Raw genomic sequence first — 17,379 nt, 5'->3', positions numbered from 1 at the left:
TGTATTAAGCTAAATACTCCCATTGCTTGAAGGAGATTACTTTCCTTTGATAGATCTTGTGCAGATTTAACTGTGTTTTTACAGCCAGGATTTTCTTCTCTTAATTCCTTTTTAAGTAACGGCTTGGAACTTTTGAGTGAACCTTGTATTTGTTCCACGGATATACTCCAGAGTCCTGGGAGAAAGTCTAACTTAACACCTGAGGTTCTTGATTAATGTTTGTGGACCTGCTGAAAAGCATCTTTATGGAGGCCATAAATGATGTCCTCAGTATTTCCAGACTCCTCTACAAGACAAGAAACACTAGACGTAGTGAAGAGCTGTTCTGCCGTAATGAATTACTTCAGTGGTCTGACTCGTCTGTCGTATAACGTGTGGAAATATTTTATACTTACACATTACCAATTTAGGCATAGCGGATAGGTGGGTATGTTAATGTTAGCTACAAAAAGTAAAAAAAAAAATAACTGTGTCCTCCACATAGTAATAATTCCCATGTTATGGCAATACATGCATACAGAAGCATTCCAGGCATAACTATAGATGGAACATCAGCTTATATCATATAAATATGTATGTGGGTATTAAGAGTAGCTAGTCCATAATGCAGATAGACAAACAGCAGATGACAGAGGAACCTCAGTAGGCCAGGCTCTACCATGCGGGAAAATAGCCATTGTTTCCTATAAATTACATGCTGGTTATTGTTATAATTTTATACATTTATGAATCACATAGCATATAACTTACTCAAGAGATATTAAAAAAATATTTTTAAAGATAAATGGACAGAATAGAGCAGTTAACAAGTTATTTTAGGGGTTATTTGCTTTGGACAACCCCCTTTGGTTCGAAAGGTCCCCAATGATAAACTGCTTTGGAATATACTGGTACTCATACCTTTAGCCATCAATGGTAATCAGTGAGGGAACCTTGATAGAATTAATTTTTTCTGCAGCACCAGTACAGGAGAAATTAAGTATTACACTATTCTCATCTAAATATAGGCCTGCAAAGGTGACAAGGTGACATCCTGGCTGATTAAGGGGTACTTTACACGCTGCGACGTCGCTAGCATTTGCTAGCGATGTCGAGCGCGATTGCACCCGCCCCCGTTGTACGGACAATATGTGGTGATCGCTGCCATAGCGAACATTATCGCTACCGCAGCGTCACACGCACATACCTGCTCTGCGACGTCGCTGTAACCGATGAACCGCCTCCTTTCTAAGGGGCGGTTCGTTCAGCGTCACAGCGATGTCACAGCAGCGTCACTGAACCGCCGCCCAATAGAAAAGGAGGGGAGGAGATGAGCGGCTGGAACATGCCGCCATCTCCTTCCTTCCTCCTTTTCTGGTGGAGGCAGGTAAGGAGATGTGTGTTGTTCCAGCGGCGTCACACATAGCGATGTGTGCTGCCGCAGGAACGACAAACAACATCGTTACTGCAGCAGCACCGATATTATGAAAATGAACGACGTGTCAACGAGCAACGATTTTTAACGTTTTTGTGCTCGTTGATCGTCGCTCATTTGTTTTACACGCTGAGATGTCACCACCGGCGCCGGATGTGCGTCACTAACGACGTGACCCCGACGATATATCGGTAGCAATGTCGCAGCGTGTAAAGTACCCCTTACTCTTCTGATGCCGCAATCTATAGCAATCATGGCTATTAGAAGGTTATAGGAGGGAGGTGGCTCCCTCTCTCACCCCCATTGGAAATCCCGTGATGAAATCACAGGAAGCCGATGGTTGTCATTGCAGCCAGAAGTCAAACAATTACCTCCTTGTCTGCCAGGTATGGAGGCCTGTTAGATCCAGCCATAGGCATCATCTAACAGGTATTCTGCCAGTATAGGTCTCATGGATTGCAATATGTCTCTTGCAATACCCATGAGACCAGTGATCAGAATAATAAAAGTTCACATTTCACAGGGATCTGATGGTTGACATGGCAACCAGAGGTCAAACAATGACCTCCTGTCGTGCCAGGTATGATGGCCTGTTAGATTGTGCCTATGGCTGGATCTAACTGGCATTCTGCCAGTGTTGGTCTCACTCTCATGTATTGTTATTTGCAATACATTAGGTCAGTGATTAGAATAATAAAATGTGCACATATTTGGTATAGCCACATCCAGAATGATCTATAAAATGGTGTCACTATTTAACCCCTACAGTGCACACCATACAGAAAAAATTAAAAACCTGGAAAAAAAACTATTCTTTATCATCATACCTCCATAATAAAAGTGCAATAAAACGCGATCAAAAAGAACAATTTAAATAAAACGTTATCCTGTCCCCAAAAAACACTACTCAATTAGTGGAAAAATAAAAAAGCTTACAGTGATTCAAAAACAATACTATTTCTATAAAACTGTTTTTAGTGTGTAAAAGTGCCAAAACATAAAAATGTTTATAAATGTGGTATCATTGTAGTCGGACTGACCTGAAGAATAAAGCCGCCTTTTCACTTGTACCACAGAATGATGAACGGCATACAAAAAAAAAAAATTGTGAATTGCTATTTTTTGTTAATTCTGCATCCCAATATAAAGTCAACTCATCCTGCAAAAACAAGTCCTTACATTGGTCTTTCGACAGAAATATAGAAATATTATAGCTCTCGAAATAAGGTGATGCAAAAACTATTTTTTTTAAAAAAAAAGTATTCTTTAGTGTGTGATAGTATTGGAACCGATACAAATCTGGTATCGCTGTAATCACATGGACCCAAAGTGTAAAGCTGTCTAATCACTTATATCACAAGGTGAACAATGTAACAAATAAATGTTCATTCTGCCTCCCAAAGATTGCAGTAAGGCTCGGCTCATATTTATCCTGCACTCAACACTGAAGGGTTATATCGGGGTTTCAGTGTAAACCTCTGAAATACGCTATTCAGACAGAACCCCAGATGGAACATTCTCTATAATGAGGCAGATGGAGACACGTTGGACTCTCTCTGGCCTATCATCCACCCATGCCCGTCCTTTTAGGAGTGCATAAAAGGGTGGTCAACCACATCTTCTGAGCACATCTTAAAAGCTGGATATCACCAAACAGAAGCCACACAGAGCCCAGTATATCTGTGCTGCCTCATTAGTGAATGGATCCCTCGAAAGTTTCAGCTGAATCACATGTTTTGTAGATTTAGGTGGAAATCTCCATGTAACTGCTCAGCGTAAAGCACAGGATAGATCTGAACTGATCCAAAATGTTCTGTATCCCAAAATGCCACCAATAAAATCTTCAACTCAGCCCACAAAATAAAAGTCCCCAGTCAAGTTCGTCATGTGTTAACAAAAATATAGAGGGCTTCCACATTTCTGGTAGCATTAATTCTCTGGAAAAGCACTATGGCGTCCCCCCAAAAGAAATCCAGTAACATCTGTGCTGCAAAATCCAAATGCCCCCCTCCATTCTGAGCCCCACAGTGTGCGTAAACTACAGTCAGCGTCCACACATTTAACATTACTGTAGTGAGGAGAACCCACTTAATTTACGGGGTGCAGGTCTCCAGAAGCCCAAGTGGGGCACAATGGACAGTGCACTACAATAGCAGATTTCCATTTTAACTCTGCAACATACATTGCTGCTTGTCTCTGGAACGCACCCATAGAGTCAAAATCATCACTATAGATGAATTCCCACAGGGGTGCAATCTCCAAATTGAGATCAATTGAGGGAGGTTACTGCTCTTCTGGCACTTATGGGCTTTGTATAAATGGAGTCTGCAAAATATGCTAGGAAACTCTGGGCTCCAAAAGTCAAATAGCGCTCTTTCCATCCCGAATCTCATAAAGTGGCCTAACGGTACTGTACAGTAAACCATTCCATCCAAATTTGCACTCTGATATGGCACTCCTTCCTTTCTGAATTTGTGGTCTACTTTCTGCTTTCTGCTTTTACCCTTGTGAAAAGTAAAAATTTGGGCCTTCAGCATCAATTTAATTGAAAAAATGTAATTTTTCATTTTCATGGCCTAATTAGTGAAGCACCAATGGGTTCTAAATGCTCACCACATCCCAAGATAAATTCTTTGAAAGGTATAGTTTCCAAAATGGGGTTACTTCTATGGCATTTGCAATGTTTAGGCACATCATGGGCTTGGCCTCCAATACCTGCTCTGCATCCAAACAGTAGTTTTCCATCACATATGGGGTTACAGTGTAGTCATTAGAATTGCACAACAAATTGCACTCTGCTTTTTCTCCTGTTACCCTTGTGAAAATGCTAAATTTGGGCTAAAACAATATCTTTGTGGGAAAAATCGGATTTTTTTATTTTCTCGGCTCAACGTTATAACATTTTGTGAAGCACCTGGGGGTTCACAGTGCTCATCACACATCTAGATAAAATCCTTGAGGGATCTAGTTTCTAAAATGGAGTCACTTGTGGGGTTTCCACTGTTTAAAAACATCAGGGGCTCTGTAAATGCGACATGGCATCCGCTATCAAATTCCAAACAGTTTTGCATTGCATAATTAAATAGTGTTCCTTTCCTTGCAAGCCCTGCCGTGCACCTAATTAGTAGTTTTCCATCATGTATGGGATTTCGGCACATATGTGGTTTTTTGGTGCATTTTCTCCGGTTACTCTTGTTAAAATGAAAAATTTGGGCTAAAACATTTTTGTGGGAAAAATGATTTTTTTATTTTCTTGTTTCAGCGTTATAAAATTCTGTGAAGCACCAAGCAGTCCAAAGAGGTCACCATACATATAGTTAAATTTTTTGAAGTGTCTAGTTTCCAAAATGGGGTAACTTGTAGGAGGTTTCCACTGTTTAGGCACATCAGTAGCTCTGCAAACGCAACGTGGCATCCACTATCGATTCCAGTCAATTTGAGTTCCATCAGCCCCTCCCCCCCTCCCCGTGGCTGAAACCCGGATACTACCAGGAGGAATAAATTTACTTTCCTCCCGGCAGCGAGGTTCAATGTGCAGGTGCCAGGCAGTTTTCAAACATTATTAACCTGCAAATTAGCCCCATATCTGCAGGTTAAAGATGTGTAAGCACATGGCAGATTCCCTTTAACAAAATAACTTGTTGATTAGCAATAGTTGCCTACACTCTAATAAGAGATTGTACCACAGTCTACATTCATATTACACACCAGGTATTCCTGTTTATTTTACAGCCTAAAGAGCAGCAATATACTTGTAATATCATGATTTCATTCTTTTTTTGAAAATACACAAATAATACTGTAATGATGAATTATCATATTCTCTACAACGTCTCTCTTTTTGCATATTTTCATTACCAACTTTACACACAACTTTCTCAAGCCAAGCTTTTGGCTCCCATTCAGTAGGCTACATTTTGGAACGAAATCGGTCTTCTCGAACAAAAGATTTGTCTATTTCTTTTACACTGCAGCAACCTGTAGAAAAAAAATTGGGATTAGAGTAACTGGTAGGACATTTACGTGTATAAAATGTTTCATTCCTTAAAAATAGAAGATCTGATTAGAGATGAGTAGATTTGATAAAATTCCAATTTGAGAAATCCTATTAATTTTACCAGGAAATTTGATTTGCATTGAAGTTAAGCGGGCTTTACACGCTGCGACATCGCTAATGCGAAGTCGTTGGGGTCACGGAATTTGTGACGCACATCCGGCCGCATTAGCGATGCCGTTGCGTGTGACACCGATAAGCGATTTTGCATCGTTGCAAAAACGTGCAAAATCGCTAATCGGCGACACGGTGGTCCATTCTTAAAAATCGTTACTGCAGCAGTAACGAAGTTGTTCCTCGTTCCTGCGGCAGCACACATCGCTGCGTGTGACGCCGCAGGAACGAGAAAGCTCCCCTTACCTGCCTCCCGGCCGCTATGCGGAAGGAAGGAGGTGGGCGGGATGTTACGTCCCGCTCATCTCCGCCCCTCCGCTGCTATTGGGTGGCGGATCAGTGACGTTTCAGTGACGTTGCTGTGACGCCGCACGGACCGCCCCCTTAGAAAGGAGGCAGTTCGCCGGTCACAGCGACGTCGCCGGACAGGTAAGTATGTGTGACGGCTCTGGGCGATGTTGTGCGGCACGGGCAGCGATATGCCCGTGTCGCGCAACAGATGGGGGCGGGTACCCACACTAGCGATATCGGGACCGATATCGCAGTGTGTAAAGTAGCCTTTACTATCTGTGAATTGAATGTTCTCTATTATGCTTTAGGGTCTCTTTGGGCCCCTGAGCACAACAAACATAAGATATTAAAAGATGCCTCCCTACTGGTCCATACCTGCTGTCCGCTATGCGCAGTATCCTCCGAGGCTTTCTCATAGCAGGAAATGCCACCCTAGAGGAGGAGATGCAGCGTGATAGTGGCACAGAGAACCGGTCATGTGCAGTGACCTTCGGTAGTGATATTCATGGCTAAATGTTCCAGCCTACAACTCAATTCCATTCAATTAAATTTAGCCATCTCTTGTTCTGATGCATCAAACTGAATTTTGTCTGTTTGAAATGTTGGATTACATTTTTCATGTTGGAGGACCTCGGTGTTCAGTGCATTGTTTGGTGGCTCCCCTTAGTAAAATGTGATATTTTGGTTAATAGGAAGTGGAGATCTTACCACTAGAGTTGAGCGCGGTTCGTGGTTCGTGGTTCTCCAGTTCGCGGCTCGAGTGATTTTGGGGCATGTTCTAGATCGAACTAGAACTCGAGCTTTTTGCAAAAGCTCGGTAGTTCTAGAAACGTTCGAGAACGGTTCTAGCAGCCAAAAAACAGCTAAATCATAGCTTGGTTTCTGCTGTAATAGTGTAAGTCACTCTGTGAATCAAACTATTATCACATTTCAGTGTATAGTGTGCGTGAACAGCGCCTTCAGATCACTGCTGTTTCTATAATGGCGATCGCCATTTTTTTTTTTTTTTTTTCTTGTCTTCCTTCCCTAAGCGCGCGCGTCTTGTGGGGCGGGCCAGCATGTCAGCCAATCCCAGACACACACACAGCTAAGTGGACTTTGAGCCAGAGAAGCAACGGCATGTGTGATAGGATCTGCATGTCACATGTCCCTGCATTATAAAACCGGACATTTTCTTCACGGACGCCATTATCTGCCTTCTGCGTCTTTGGTGTCAGACATCACTGTCGCAGCTCCGTCTTCCTGAGTCCTATAGCCGATACAGCTGTATGCGCTGCATACACAGCGTTAGACAGCTTAGGGAGAGCACTTTATAGCAGTCCTTTTAAGGGCTCCAACCGGCAGGGTCAGAGAGCCATAGGTGACAGGTCCTGCAAACAGCAACAGCGTCTGTGTAGCCCAGGTCAGGGATTTCCTACCTGCATTTCACCATTAGGAGGGAATAGAAAGGCAGGCTTCCATTCCTCTACCCAGAGCACCACAATCCTGCCACTGTACCCTCTTGTCCTCTGCACACTCCAACTGATAACTAAGCCATTATACTAGCAAACACTCAGTGTACCTAGTGGCATCCTATACGTGGCTATTGGACTTTGCTATAGTCCCACTAGTGCAAAGACATTTGCAGAGCGCGTCTGCCTGCATTGCACACTACAACTCATTCTAACCAAGCCATTATACTAGCAAACACTCAGTGTACCTAGTGGCATCCTATACGTGGCTATTGGACTTTGCTATAGTCCCACTAGTGCAAAGACATTTGCAGAGCGCGTCTGCCTGCATTGCACACTACAACTCATTCTAACCAAGCCATTATACTAGCAAACACTCAGTGTACCTAGTGGCATCCTATACGTGGCTATTGGACTTTGCTATAGTCCCACTAGTGCAAAGACATTTGCAGAGCGCGTCTGCCTGCATTGCACACTCCAACTCATTAAAACCAAGCCATTATACTAGCAAACACTCAGTGTACCTAGTGGCATCCTATACGTGGCTATTGGACTTTGCTATAGTCCCACTAGTGCAAAGACATTTGCATAGCGCGTCTGCCGGCATTGCACACTCAAACTCATTTTAACTAAGCCATTATACTAGCAAACACTCAGTGTACCTAGTGGCATCCTATACGTGGCTATTGGACTTTGCTATAGTCCCACTAGTGCAAAGACATTAGCAGAGCACATCTGCCTGCATTGCACACTACAACTCATTCTAACCAAGCCATTATACTAGCAAACACTCAGTGTACCTAGTGGCATCCTATACGTGGCTATTGGACTTTGCTATAGTCCCACTAGTGCAAAGACATTTGCAGAGCGCGTCTGCCTGCATTGCACACTCCAACTCATTAAAACCAAGCCATTATACTAGCAAACACTCAGTGTACCTAGTGGCATCCTATACGTGGCTATTGGACTTTGCTATAGTCCCACTAGTGCAAAGACATTTGCATAGCGCGTCTGCCTGCATTGCACACTCAAACTCATTTTAACTAAGCCATTATACTAGCAAACACTCAGTGTACCTAGTGGCATCCTATACGTGGCTATTGGACTTTGCTATAGTCCCACTAGTGCAAAGATATTAGCAGAGCACATCTGCCTGCATTGCACACTCCAACTTTTTTAAACTAAGCAATTTTACTAGCAAACACTCAGTGTACCTAGTGGCATCCTAAACGTGGCTATTGGACTTTGCTATAGTCCCACTAGTGCAAAGACATTTGCAGAGCACGTCTGCCTGCATTGCACACTACAACTCATTGTTACTAAGCCATTATACTAGCAAACACTCAGTGTACCTAGTTGTATCCTAAACGTGGCTATTGTACTTTTGTCTATTCACAGTATTGGAACGATATTTGCAGCACGTCTGCCTGCATTGCACACTCAAACTTTTTTAAACTCAGCCATTTATAGTAGCAAACACTCAGTGTACCTAGTTGTATCCTAAACGTGGCTATTGTACTTTTGTCTATTCACAGTATTGGAACGATATTTGCAGCACGTCTGCCTGCATTACACACTCTAACTTTTTTAAACTCAGCCATTATACTAGCAAACACTCAGTGTACCTAGTGGCATCCTATACGTGGCTATTGGACTTTGCTATAGTCCCACTAGTGCAAAGACATTAGCAGAGCACATCTGCCTGCATTGCACACTACAACTCATTCTAACCAAGCCATTATACTAGCAAACACTCAGTGTACCTAGTGGCATCCTATACGTGGCTATTGGACTTTGCTATAGTCCCACTAGTGCAAAGACATTTGCAGAGCGCGTCTGCCTGCATTGCACACTCCAACTCATTAAAACCAAGCCATTATACTAGCAAACACTCAGTGTACCTAGTGGCATCCTATACGTGGCTATTGGACTTTGCTATAGTCCCACTAGTGCAAAGACATTTGCATAGCGCGTCTGCCTGCATTGCACACTCAAACTCATTTTAACTAAGCCATTATACTAGCAAACACTCAGTGTACCTAGTGGCATCCTATACGTGGCTATTGGACTTTGCTATAGTCCCACTAGTGCAAAGATATTAGCAGAGCACATCTGCCTGCATTGCACACTCCAACTTTTTTAAACTAAGCAATTTTACTAGCAAACACTCAGTGTACCTAGTGGCATCCTAAACGTGGCTATTGGACTTTGCTATAGTCCCACTAGTGCAAAGACATTTGCAGAGCACGTCTGCCTGCATTGCACACTACAACTCATTGTTACTAAGCCATTATACTAGCAAACACTCAGTGTACCTAGTTGTATCCTAAACGTGGCTATTGTACTTTTGTCTATTCACAGTATTGGAACGATATTTGCAGCACGTCTGCCTGCATTGCACACTCTAACTTTTTTAAACTCAGCCATTTATAGTAGCAAACACTCAGTGTACCTAGTTGTATCCTAAACGTGGCTATTGTACTTTTGTCTATTCACAGTATTGGAACGATATTTGCAGCACGTCTGCCTGCATTGCACACTCTAACTTTTTTAAACTCAGCCATTATACTAGCAAACACTCAGTGTACCTAGTTGTATCCTAAACGTGGCTATTGTACTTTTGTCAATTCACAGTATTGGAACGTTATTTGCAGCACGTCTGCCTGCATTGCACACTCAAACTTTTTTAAACTCAGCCATTTATAGTAGCAAACACTCAGTGTACCTAGTTGTATCCTAAACGTGGCTATTGTACTTTTGTCAATTCACAGTATTGGAACGTTATTTGCAGCACGTCTGCCTGCATTGCACACTCAAACTTTTTTAAACTCAGCCATTTATAGTAGCAAACACTCAGTGTACCTAGTTGTATCCTAAACGTGGCTATTGTACTTTTGTCTATTCACAGTATTGGAACGTTATTTGCAGCACGTCTGCCTGCATTGCACACTCTAACTTTTTTAAACTCAGCCATTATACTAGCAAACACTCAGTGTACCTAGTTGTATCCTAAACGTGGCTATTTTACTTTTGTCTATTCACAGTATTGGAACGATATTTGCAGCACGTCTGCCTGCATTGCACACTCTAACTTTTTTAAACTCAGCCATTATACTAGCAAACACTCACTGTACCTAGTTGTATCCTAAACGTGGCTATTGTACTTTTGTCAATTCACAGTATTGGAACGTTATTTGCAGCACGTCTGCCTGCATTGCACACTCAAACTTTTTTAAACTCAGCCATTTATAGTAGCAAACACTCAGTGTACCTAGTTGTATCCTAAACGTGGCTATTGTACTTTTGTCTATTCACAGTATTGGAACGTTATTTGCAGCACGTCTGCCTGCATTGCACACTCTAACTTTTTTAAACTCAGCCATTATACTAGCAAACACTCAGTGTACCTAGTTGTATCCTAAACGTGGCTATTGTACTTTTGTCAATTCACAGTATTGGAACGTTATTTGCAGCACGTCTGCCTGCATTGCACACTCAAACTTTTTTAAACTCAGCCATTTATAGTAGCAAACACTCAGTGTACCTAGTTGTATCCTAAACGTGGCTATTGTACTTTTGTCTATTCACAGTATTGGAACGTTATTTGCAGCACGTCTGCCTGCATTGCACACTCTAACTTTTTTAAACTCAGCCATTATACTAGCAAACACTCAGTGTACCTAGTTGTATCCTAAACGTGGCTATTTTACTTTTGTCTATTCACAGTATTGGAACGATATTTGCAGCACGTCTGCCTGCATTGCACACTCTAACTTTTTTAAACTCAGCCATTATACTAGCAAACACTCACTGTACCTAGTTGTATCCTAAACGTGGCTATTGTACTTTTGTCAATTCACAGTATTGGAACGTTATTTGCAGCACGTCTGCCTGCATTGCACACTCAAACTTTTTTAAACTCAGCCATTATACTAGCAAACACTCACTGTACCTAGTTGTATCCTAAACGTGGCTATTGTACTTTTGTCAATTCACAGTATTGGAACGTTATTTGCAGCACGTCTGCCTGCATTGCACACTCAAACTTTTTTAAACTCAGCCATTTATAGTAGCAAACACTCAGTGTACCTAGTTGTATCCTAAACGTGGCTATTGTACTTTTGTCTATTCACAGTATTGGAACGTTATTTGCAGCACGTCTGCCTGCATTGCACACTCTAACTTTTTTAAACTCAGCCATTATACTAGCAAACACTCAGTGTACCTAGTTGTATCCTAAACGTGGCTATTTTACTTTTGTCTATTCACAGTATTGGAACGATATTTGCAGCACGTCTGCCTGCATTGCACACTCTAACTTTTTTAAACTCAGCCATTATACTAGCAAACACTCACTGTACCTAGTTGTATCCTAAACGTGGCTATTGTACTTTTGTCAATTCACAGTATTGGAACGTTATTTGCAGCACGTCTGCCTGCATTGCACACTCAAACTTTTTTAAACTCAGCCATTATACTAGCAAACACTCACTGTACCTAGTTGTATCCTAAACGTGGCTATTGTACTTTTGTCAATTCACAGTATTGGAACGTTATTTGCAGCACGTCTGCCTGCATTGCACACTCAAACTTTTTTAAACTCAGCCATTATACTAGCAAACACTCACTGTACCTAGTTGTATCCTAAACGTGGCTATTGTACTTTTGTCAATTCACAGTATTGGAACGTTATTTGCAGCACGTCTGCCTGCATTGCACACTCAAACTTTTTTAAACTCAGCCATTATACTAGCAAACACTCACTGTACCTAGTTGTATCCTAAACGTGGCTATTGTACTTTTGTCTATTCACACTACTGCAAATCTATGTGCAGCACCTCTGCATGACAACCTCGTGCTCTGTTTTTAATAAGCTATAATGATAGCACAAAATACTGCCATTTTGTGGCATCATAGAACTGGCTGTTGTATTCCATTAGTGCCCCACTGGTGACAAGCTATTTCTAGCACCTCTACATCACACCCTCATGCACATTTAGCTACGCTAATGTTATAGCAAACTCATGGAATTCATTGCTGCATTTCATAATTCGGAGGGATAGAAAGTCAGGCTTCCTTTAGCTTTTCCTTCTGTTCATAGACAGCATCTCCAAGACAAATTTCCCCTCCACGTCTAAGTGTGGAGAGGCAGCTAGTGCGCATGCGTGTGCCGATGTACCCCAGCTGCAGCATAATTACAGTGTTTCGCCTAGTGAGTATGCTCAGCCTGACTGTGCCATTCCTGACGCTAAGTCTTCATTTCGGGATACAGCGCATGCTCCCACACTAAGTGTGAAAAGCCTCTTTGCACAGGTGCTTGCATTCTGTGCCGGGTCTAAGTCCTGTTTTGTGCCTAGACACCATGCTAAAGCTGATAGTCTTTTTTCAGAGACTGTATTTCATGCTACTGAGCATGCTCAGGCACTTCCTGCATCAGAGACTAGGTCCGGTAATGAACTCTTTGGCCCTGGCCCTGATGTGGGGGTCCCATATAGACCACAGGGCATCAGGTGTCCTCCCAAATGGCTTGCAGAGGCCCACACCTATGACTTGTCACCGCATTATTGATGGTCAGACGATGACTGGTGAGGTGTTTGGGTCATGGCAGCCATGAGGTCATCATTGAAGTTGCGTTTCCAAATAGGACGCTAGTTATGCCACTCATGACGTGTCACTCTGCTTTTGTCTCCAGGAGGTGCATTGTGGTTCACCCTGGTTTGGGGCGGACCCAGGTTATAAAAGGGGCTGGAGCCAACAAGGAGGTGCGCAGTCTTCTATTATGCTCCGAAAGAGCACACCTCCATGTGTTGAACCCATTGCGGCTTTAGGCCAGAGGTAGGCAGGGATAGGGTGGTGGATGCAGGCCACCACCACAGTTGGTAACGCAGAACGGTTAAGACCAGCTCCTGTCCTAACAGTCCTGCTTGTGCAGCCCAGTGGCATTAACAGGCCTGCTGCTGCTGATGCGCCTGCTGTCCACAGGTGTGGCCCCTACGCACACGGTCAGCGTACTCAATGGCCCCTGTGTTGTTAACAGGGAGTTCCTGGGCTGGGTGGGCATGTGGACCCTGTGACGCTAACAGGGCTCACAGTCTCCAGATCCGAATGGCGTCTAACTCGGTTCAGGCTACTATTAGTTTCATAGCCACACAGCTCTGTATCCTCCACCAAACCTTCAAGTTGCCAACCTCTCCTTTTCCAACTGGGAGCACGGTGGACACTGACTGCTGAAGGTGATATATACCTTTCTCTTTCTTTTCTTATTAATTTTTGTTATATAGCGGTCACAGATTATATACCACTTTATCCAAATCTGCCAGTCCCACTGTAACAGATGTTGTTTCTTCAGCAAATGTTACAGTTGTTTAACCACCAAATCCACGGACCAAAATTTTTTTCCCCTTTCCAACACACCTGTTCCCCTTTCCAACAGCATCTGTCCTTTTTCAACTCATTTTGGGATATGACCAAAAGTGCAACTGTGCAGGGACACCGTACTCAACGCCATCTCAGCACAGCAGCCATCCCTCGGTCCCTCCGATGTGGACAAGTAAAAGACCATTTCCTCCTATCCATGACAAAGTGTTGAGATTCACTCTGTGCAGCACTGGTGTTTAGTGGAAAAGTAGATCTAAGATTGCGTACCACATTCTGCAGATACTCCTGTATACGTGCGTCTATTTCTATGGCAGGAATTAGTTCGCCAAATTTTGTCTTGTACCGGGGATCTAACAGTGTGGCAACCCAGTATTCAGGATTACTTCAAATTCATACAATCCGAGGGTCATGTAGGTAGTGCAGCAAGAAGGCGCTCATGTGTCTTGTGCATCCAGGAGGACCAAGTCCTTGGTGTGTTGGTGGCAGAGAGGTGAGAATCGTGCATCCTTCCTCTGCCCTCTACCCACAACCTCGCACAACCGAAATGTGAGCAAGCTCTCACTCATCTGCTGAGTCTTCTATGCCCATCGCCAGTTCGTCCTCCATTTCTTCATGGGCTCCTGCACTTTCATCAACACTTTTTGCTGATACTATGCGCCCTTGTTAATCCCTCTCCCTCACCATGACTGCCGCATAGGTGCCGCTGACCATCTGGACCTCGTAGATCTTGTTATCCCTTCCGCATATGACTCCTCCTGTACTTCCTCCCCTTCCTCTTGTCCCAACACCTGACTCCGAATAATAATTACAGTGTGCTCCATCATGTAGATGACCAGAATTGTCACGCTGAGAATGACATTGCCAGTGCTAAACATCTTCGTCGACATTTCAAAACTGTGTAGCAGGGTGCATAGGTCCTTGATCTGACACCACTCCAGCAGCGTGATCTGCACCACCTCTGGATCAACTTATCCCAGGCTATATGTCTTACCGTATTTCAGCAGGGCTCTGCGGTGCTGCCACACACGCTGCAACATGTGCAGATTCCAATTCCTGCGTGTCGGAACATCGCATTTCCGGCGTTTAACTGCCAGACCCTAAGACTTCCGGAGTGATGAAAGTTGTTGAGCTGCTGTGTGCGCACGATGGAAGTGAGCACATAGCGAGCGTGCCCGCTGCACAAGGCCATGTAGGCCGTGATGGTGTTTTAAAAATTGCTGGAGAATTCGGATCAACACGTGAGCCATAAAAGGCACGTGTGTCACATTGCCCTGAGGATGGCCCGCAGCCAGGTTTGCATCATTGCCGCACACGGCTGTTAAGTCACCAACGGAGTCCGCTCCGTCAATTTGTACTCCGGTCGCCAGGTGACAACGTGTTCCTTTCATGAATAGTGCTGATGATGGGAGAGTAGTCGATGCCAGCGGCGCAGGTGGACGCAGGTTATGCTCACCCACTGGGCTGCATTACCTTGACAGATGCAGAATCTCTGGCTGAATGTAGCTGGTGGGTATCTCACAGATGAAATACCATCATTCAGCTACAACCAATGGGAAGACACCACACCCTTTTTTATGCCCATCCTGTCTGCAGACCACTGCCAGACATAGCTATGAACCTCTGGTTAATTTTACCCCCAGTTCAGTTTTATGATTTTGTGTGCTTGTTACCTGACTACTTTTCCTGCTTGCTGTTTATGTACCTTGTTGGCCGATACGCATTTCACCTCTGCTTGTTTTCTGATTAAGTCCTGGCCGTCCCATTCTGTTCCTGTTCCTCAATTAATGTTTTGACCCTGCCTGACTACTATTCTCTGTAATAGCGGTGTGACTCACATTTCCCATACATTTCAAAGTAAAACTTTGACCGCCTGATGGCATTGAGCTCTGCTGCCAGCATAGTAAGGAGGTGTGTGGTAGTCCTTGTGCGCAGTTGCAAGGAAGGGTGGCCTGACCACACAGGGTTTGCGCAAAGGTAGAGGACCCACACGAGGTTGAAGAGGCAGAAGCAGTGTATTAACTTCTACATACAGAACAAGGATTGAAACAACTCGTGGGGACGGCAAGACTTGTACAGCAGACCCTTCTCCATCTCTCACCATAGTTTGCCAGTGCCCAGTCAGTGACATGTAATGACCCTGTCTATGCTTACTGGTCCAAGTATCTGTGTTGAAATGCACCCTGTCGCACACAGATTTTCTCAAGGAAGTGGTGATGTTGTGTGCGACATGCCGGTGTAGCGCGGGCATGCTTTTCTTGGAGAAGCAGTGGTGATTGGGCATCTGGTACTGGGGCACAGCGACAGACATAAGGTCTGTAAAATCCTGTGTGTCCACTACGCGTAAAGGCAGCATTTCGGTAGCCAACAGCTTACAGAGGGATAGAGTCAACCACTTAGCTTTGTCATGGGTCGCAGTAAGTGGCCTTTTATTTGACCACATCTGAGGGACAGAGATCTGGCTGCTGTCTGTAGACGGTGTTGAGTAGGGTGTCCCTGGAAAAATGCAGGTTTGTGAGAAAAGTGCAGGCGGAGACATGATGTTGGCTTCATCTTGCCTTCAGATCTGTTCATCTTGTATCATTTTTAAAAAACACAGCAAGCAAGGGTTACTCCAAGCGGAGTCTCCCTTTTTTTCCAAAAATTGGGCCCCACACAGACACCTTATCAGTGGCAGCACTTGTGCCCTAGTTGCAAACAGGATGTTTTGATTTGCATCAAGCACATTCCAAATCCACAAGCATTTACTCTCCCCAGGATGACACAGGGGTAGTAAATTCCTTCTGGATCCATGACTTGTTCATTTTGATGAACGTCAGTCTGTCCACATTGTCACTGGACAGACGCGTGCGCTTATCTGTCAGCACACACCCAGCAGCACTGAAGACACGTTCAGAGACAACGCTGGCAGCTGGACACGACAAAATCTTCGAGGCGTAACTGGAGAGCTCTTGACATTTTTCTAGATTTGAAGCACAAAAGGAGCAAGGCTCCATTTGCAAAGTCATTGCATCGATGTTCATTTGGAGATACTCCTGTATCATCCTCTCCATCCGTTGACTATGTGTCAGACTTGTTGTCTCTGGTGGCCTTGCAAAGGAGGGTCTAAAAAAATTATGAAAAGATTCCATAAAATTGCTGTTACCAGCACCAGATACGGTCCTACTGGTACGGGTAGACTGTTGAAGATGACGAGGCCGTCCCATGTTTGTCAAGTTACAACTGGGAGAATCACTCCCTTCACCTGCACGGTTGTTTGGTGGAAAAGCCGAGCTAAGATCGAGTAACAGCTTCTGCTGATACTCCTGCATACGTGCGTCCCTTTCTATGGGTGGAATTATGTCACAAAATTTGGACTTGTCCCGGGGATCTAATAGTGTGGCAAGCCAGTAGTCATCATCACTTCTAATTTTGACAATACGAGGGTCATGTTGGAGGTAGTGCAACAAGAAGGCACTCATGTGTCTTGCGCAGCCATGCGCACCAAGTCCACGCTGTGTTTGTGGCATAGAGGTGCTAACCGTTCTTTCTTCCTCTGTCATCTCCCCCCAACCTCTTTCAACTGAAATTTGACCAAGGTCCCCCTCATCTGCTGAGTCTTCCATGTCCATGGACAGTTCGTCCTCCATATCTTCATGTCCTCCTGCACCTTCCTCAACATCTCACCTGCTACCATGCGC

At 44.0% G+C, this 17,379-nt stretch overlaps 1 protein-coding gene across 2 annotated transcripts in view; it reads right to left on the bottom strand.

Annotated features, from left to right (window-relative positions):
* Positions 1-4,996: 4,996 nt before the first annotated feature.
* HAO1 (hydroxyacid oxidase 1) overlaps positions 4,997-17,379 on the bottom strand; it is an 85,892-nt gene continuing 73,509 nt past the window's right edge. Inside the window, exon 8 of one of the 2 annotated variants that reach the window (XM_075338077.1) lies at positions 4,997-5,392. In XM_075338077.1, the coding sequence (XP_075194192.1) occupies positions 5,325-5,392 (68 nt within the window). In that variant the 3' untranslated portion in view covers positions 4,997-5,324. Of the gene's footprint in view, positions 5,393-6,246; positions 6,306-17,379 lie in introns of those variants that run through there. The other variant, XM_075338080.1, reaches the window with a different exon arrangement.

Source organism: Anomaloglossus baeobatrachus, chromosome 3, assembly GCF_048569485.1.
Source record: "Anomaloglossus baeobatrachus isolate aAnoBae1 chromosome 3, aAnoBae1.hap1, whole genome shotgun sequence".
NCBI lineage: Eukaryota > Metazoa > Chordata > Amphibia > Anura > Aromobatidae > Anomaloglossus > Anomaloglossus baeobatrachus.
Note: the sequence above shows the minus strand (reverse complement) of the source record. Positions and strands in the feature narration are given on the sequence as shown.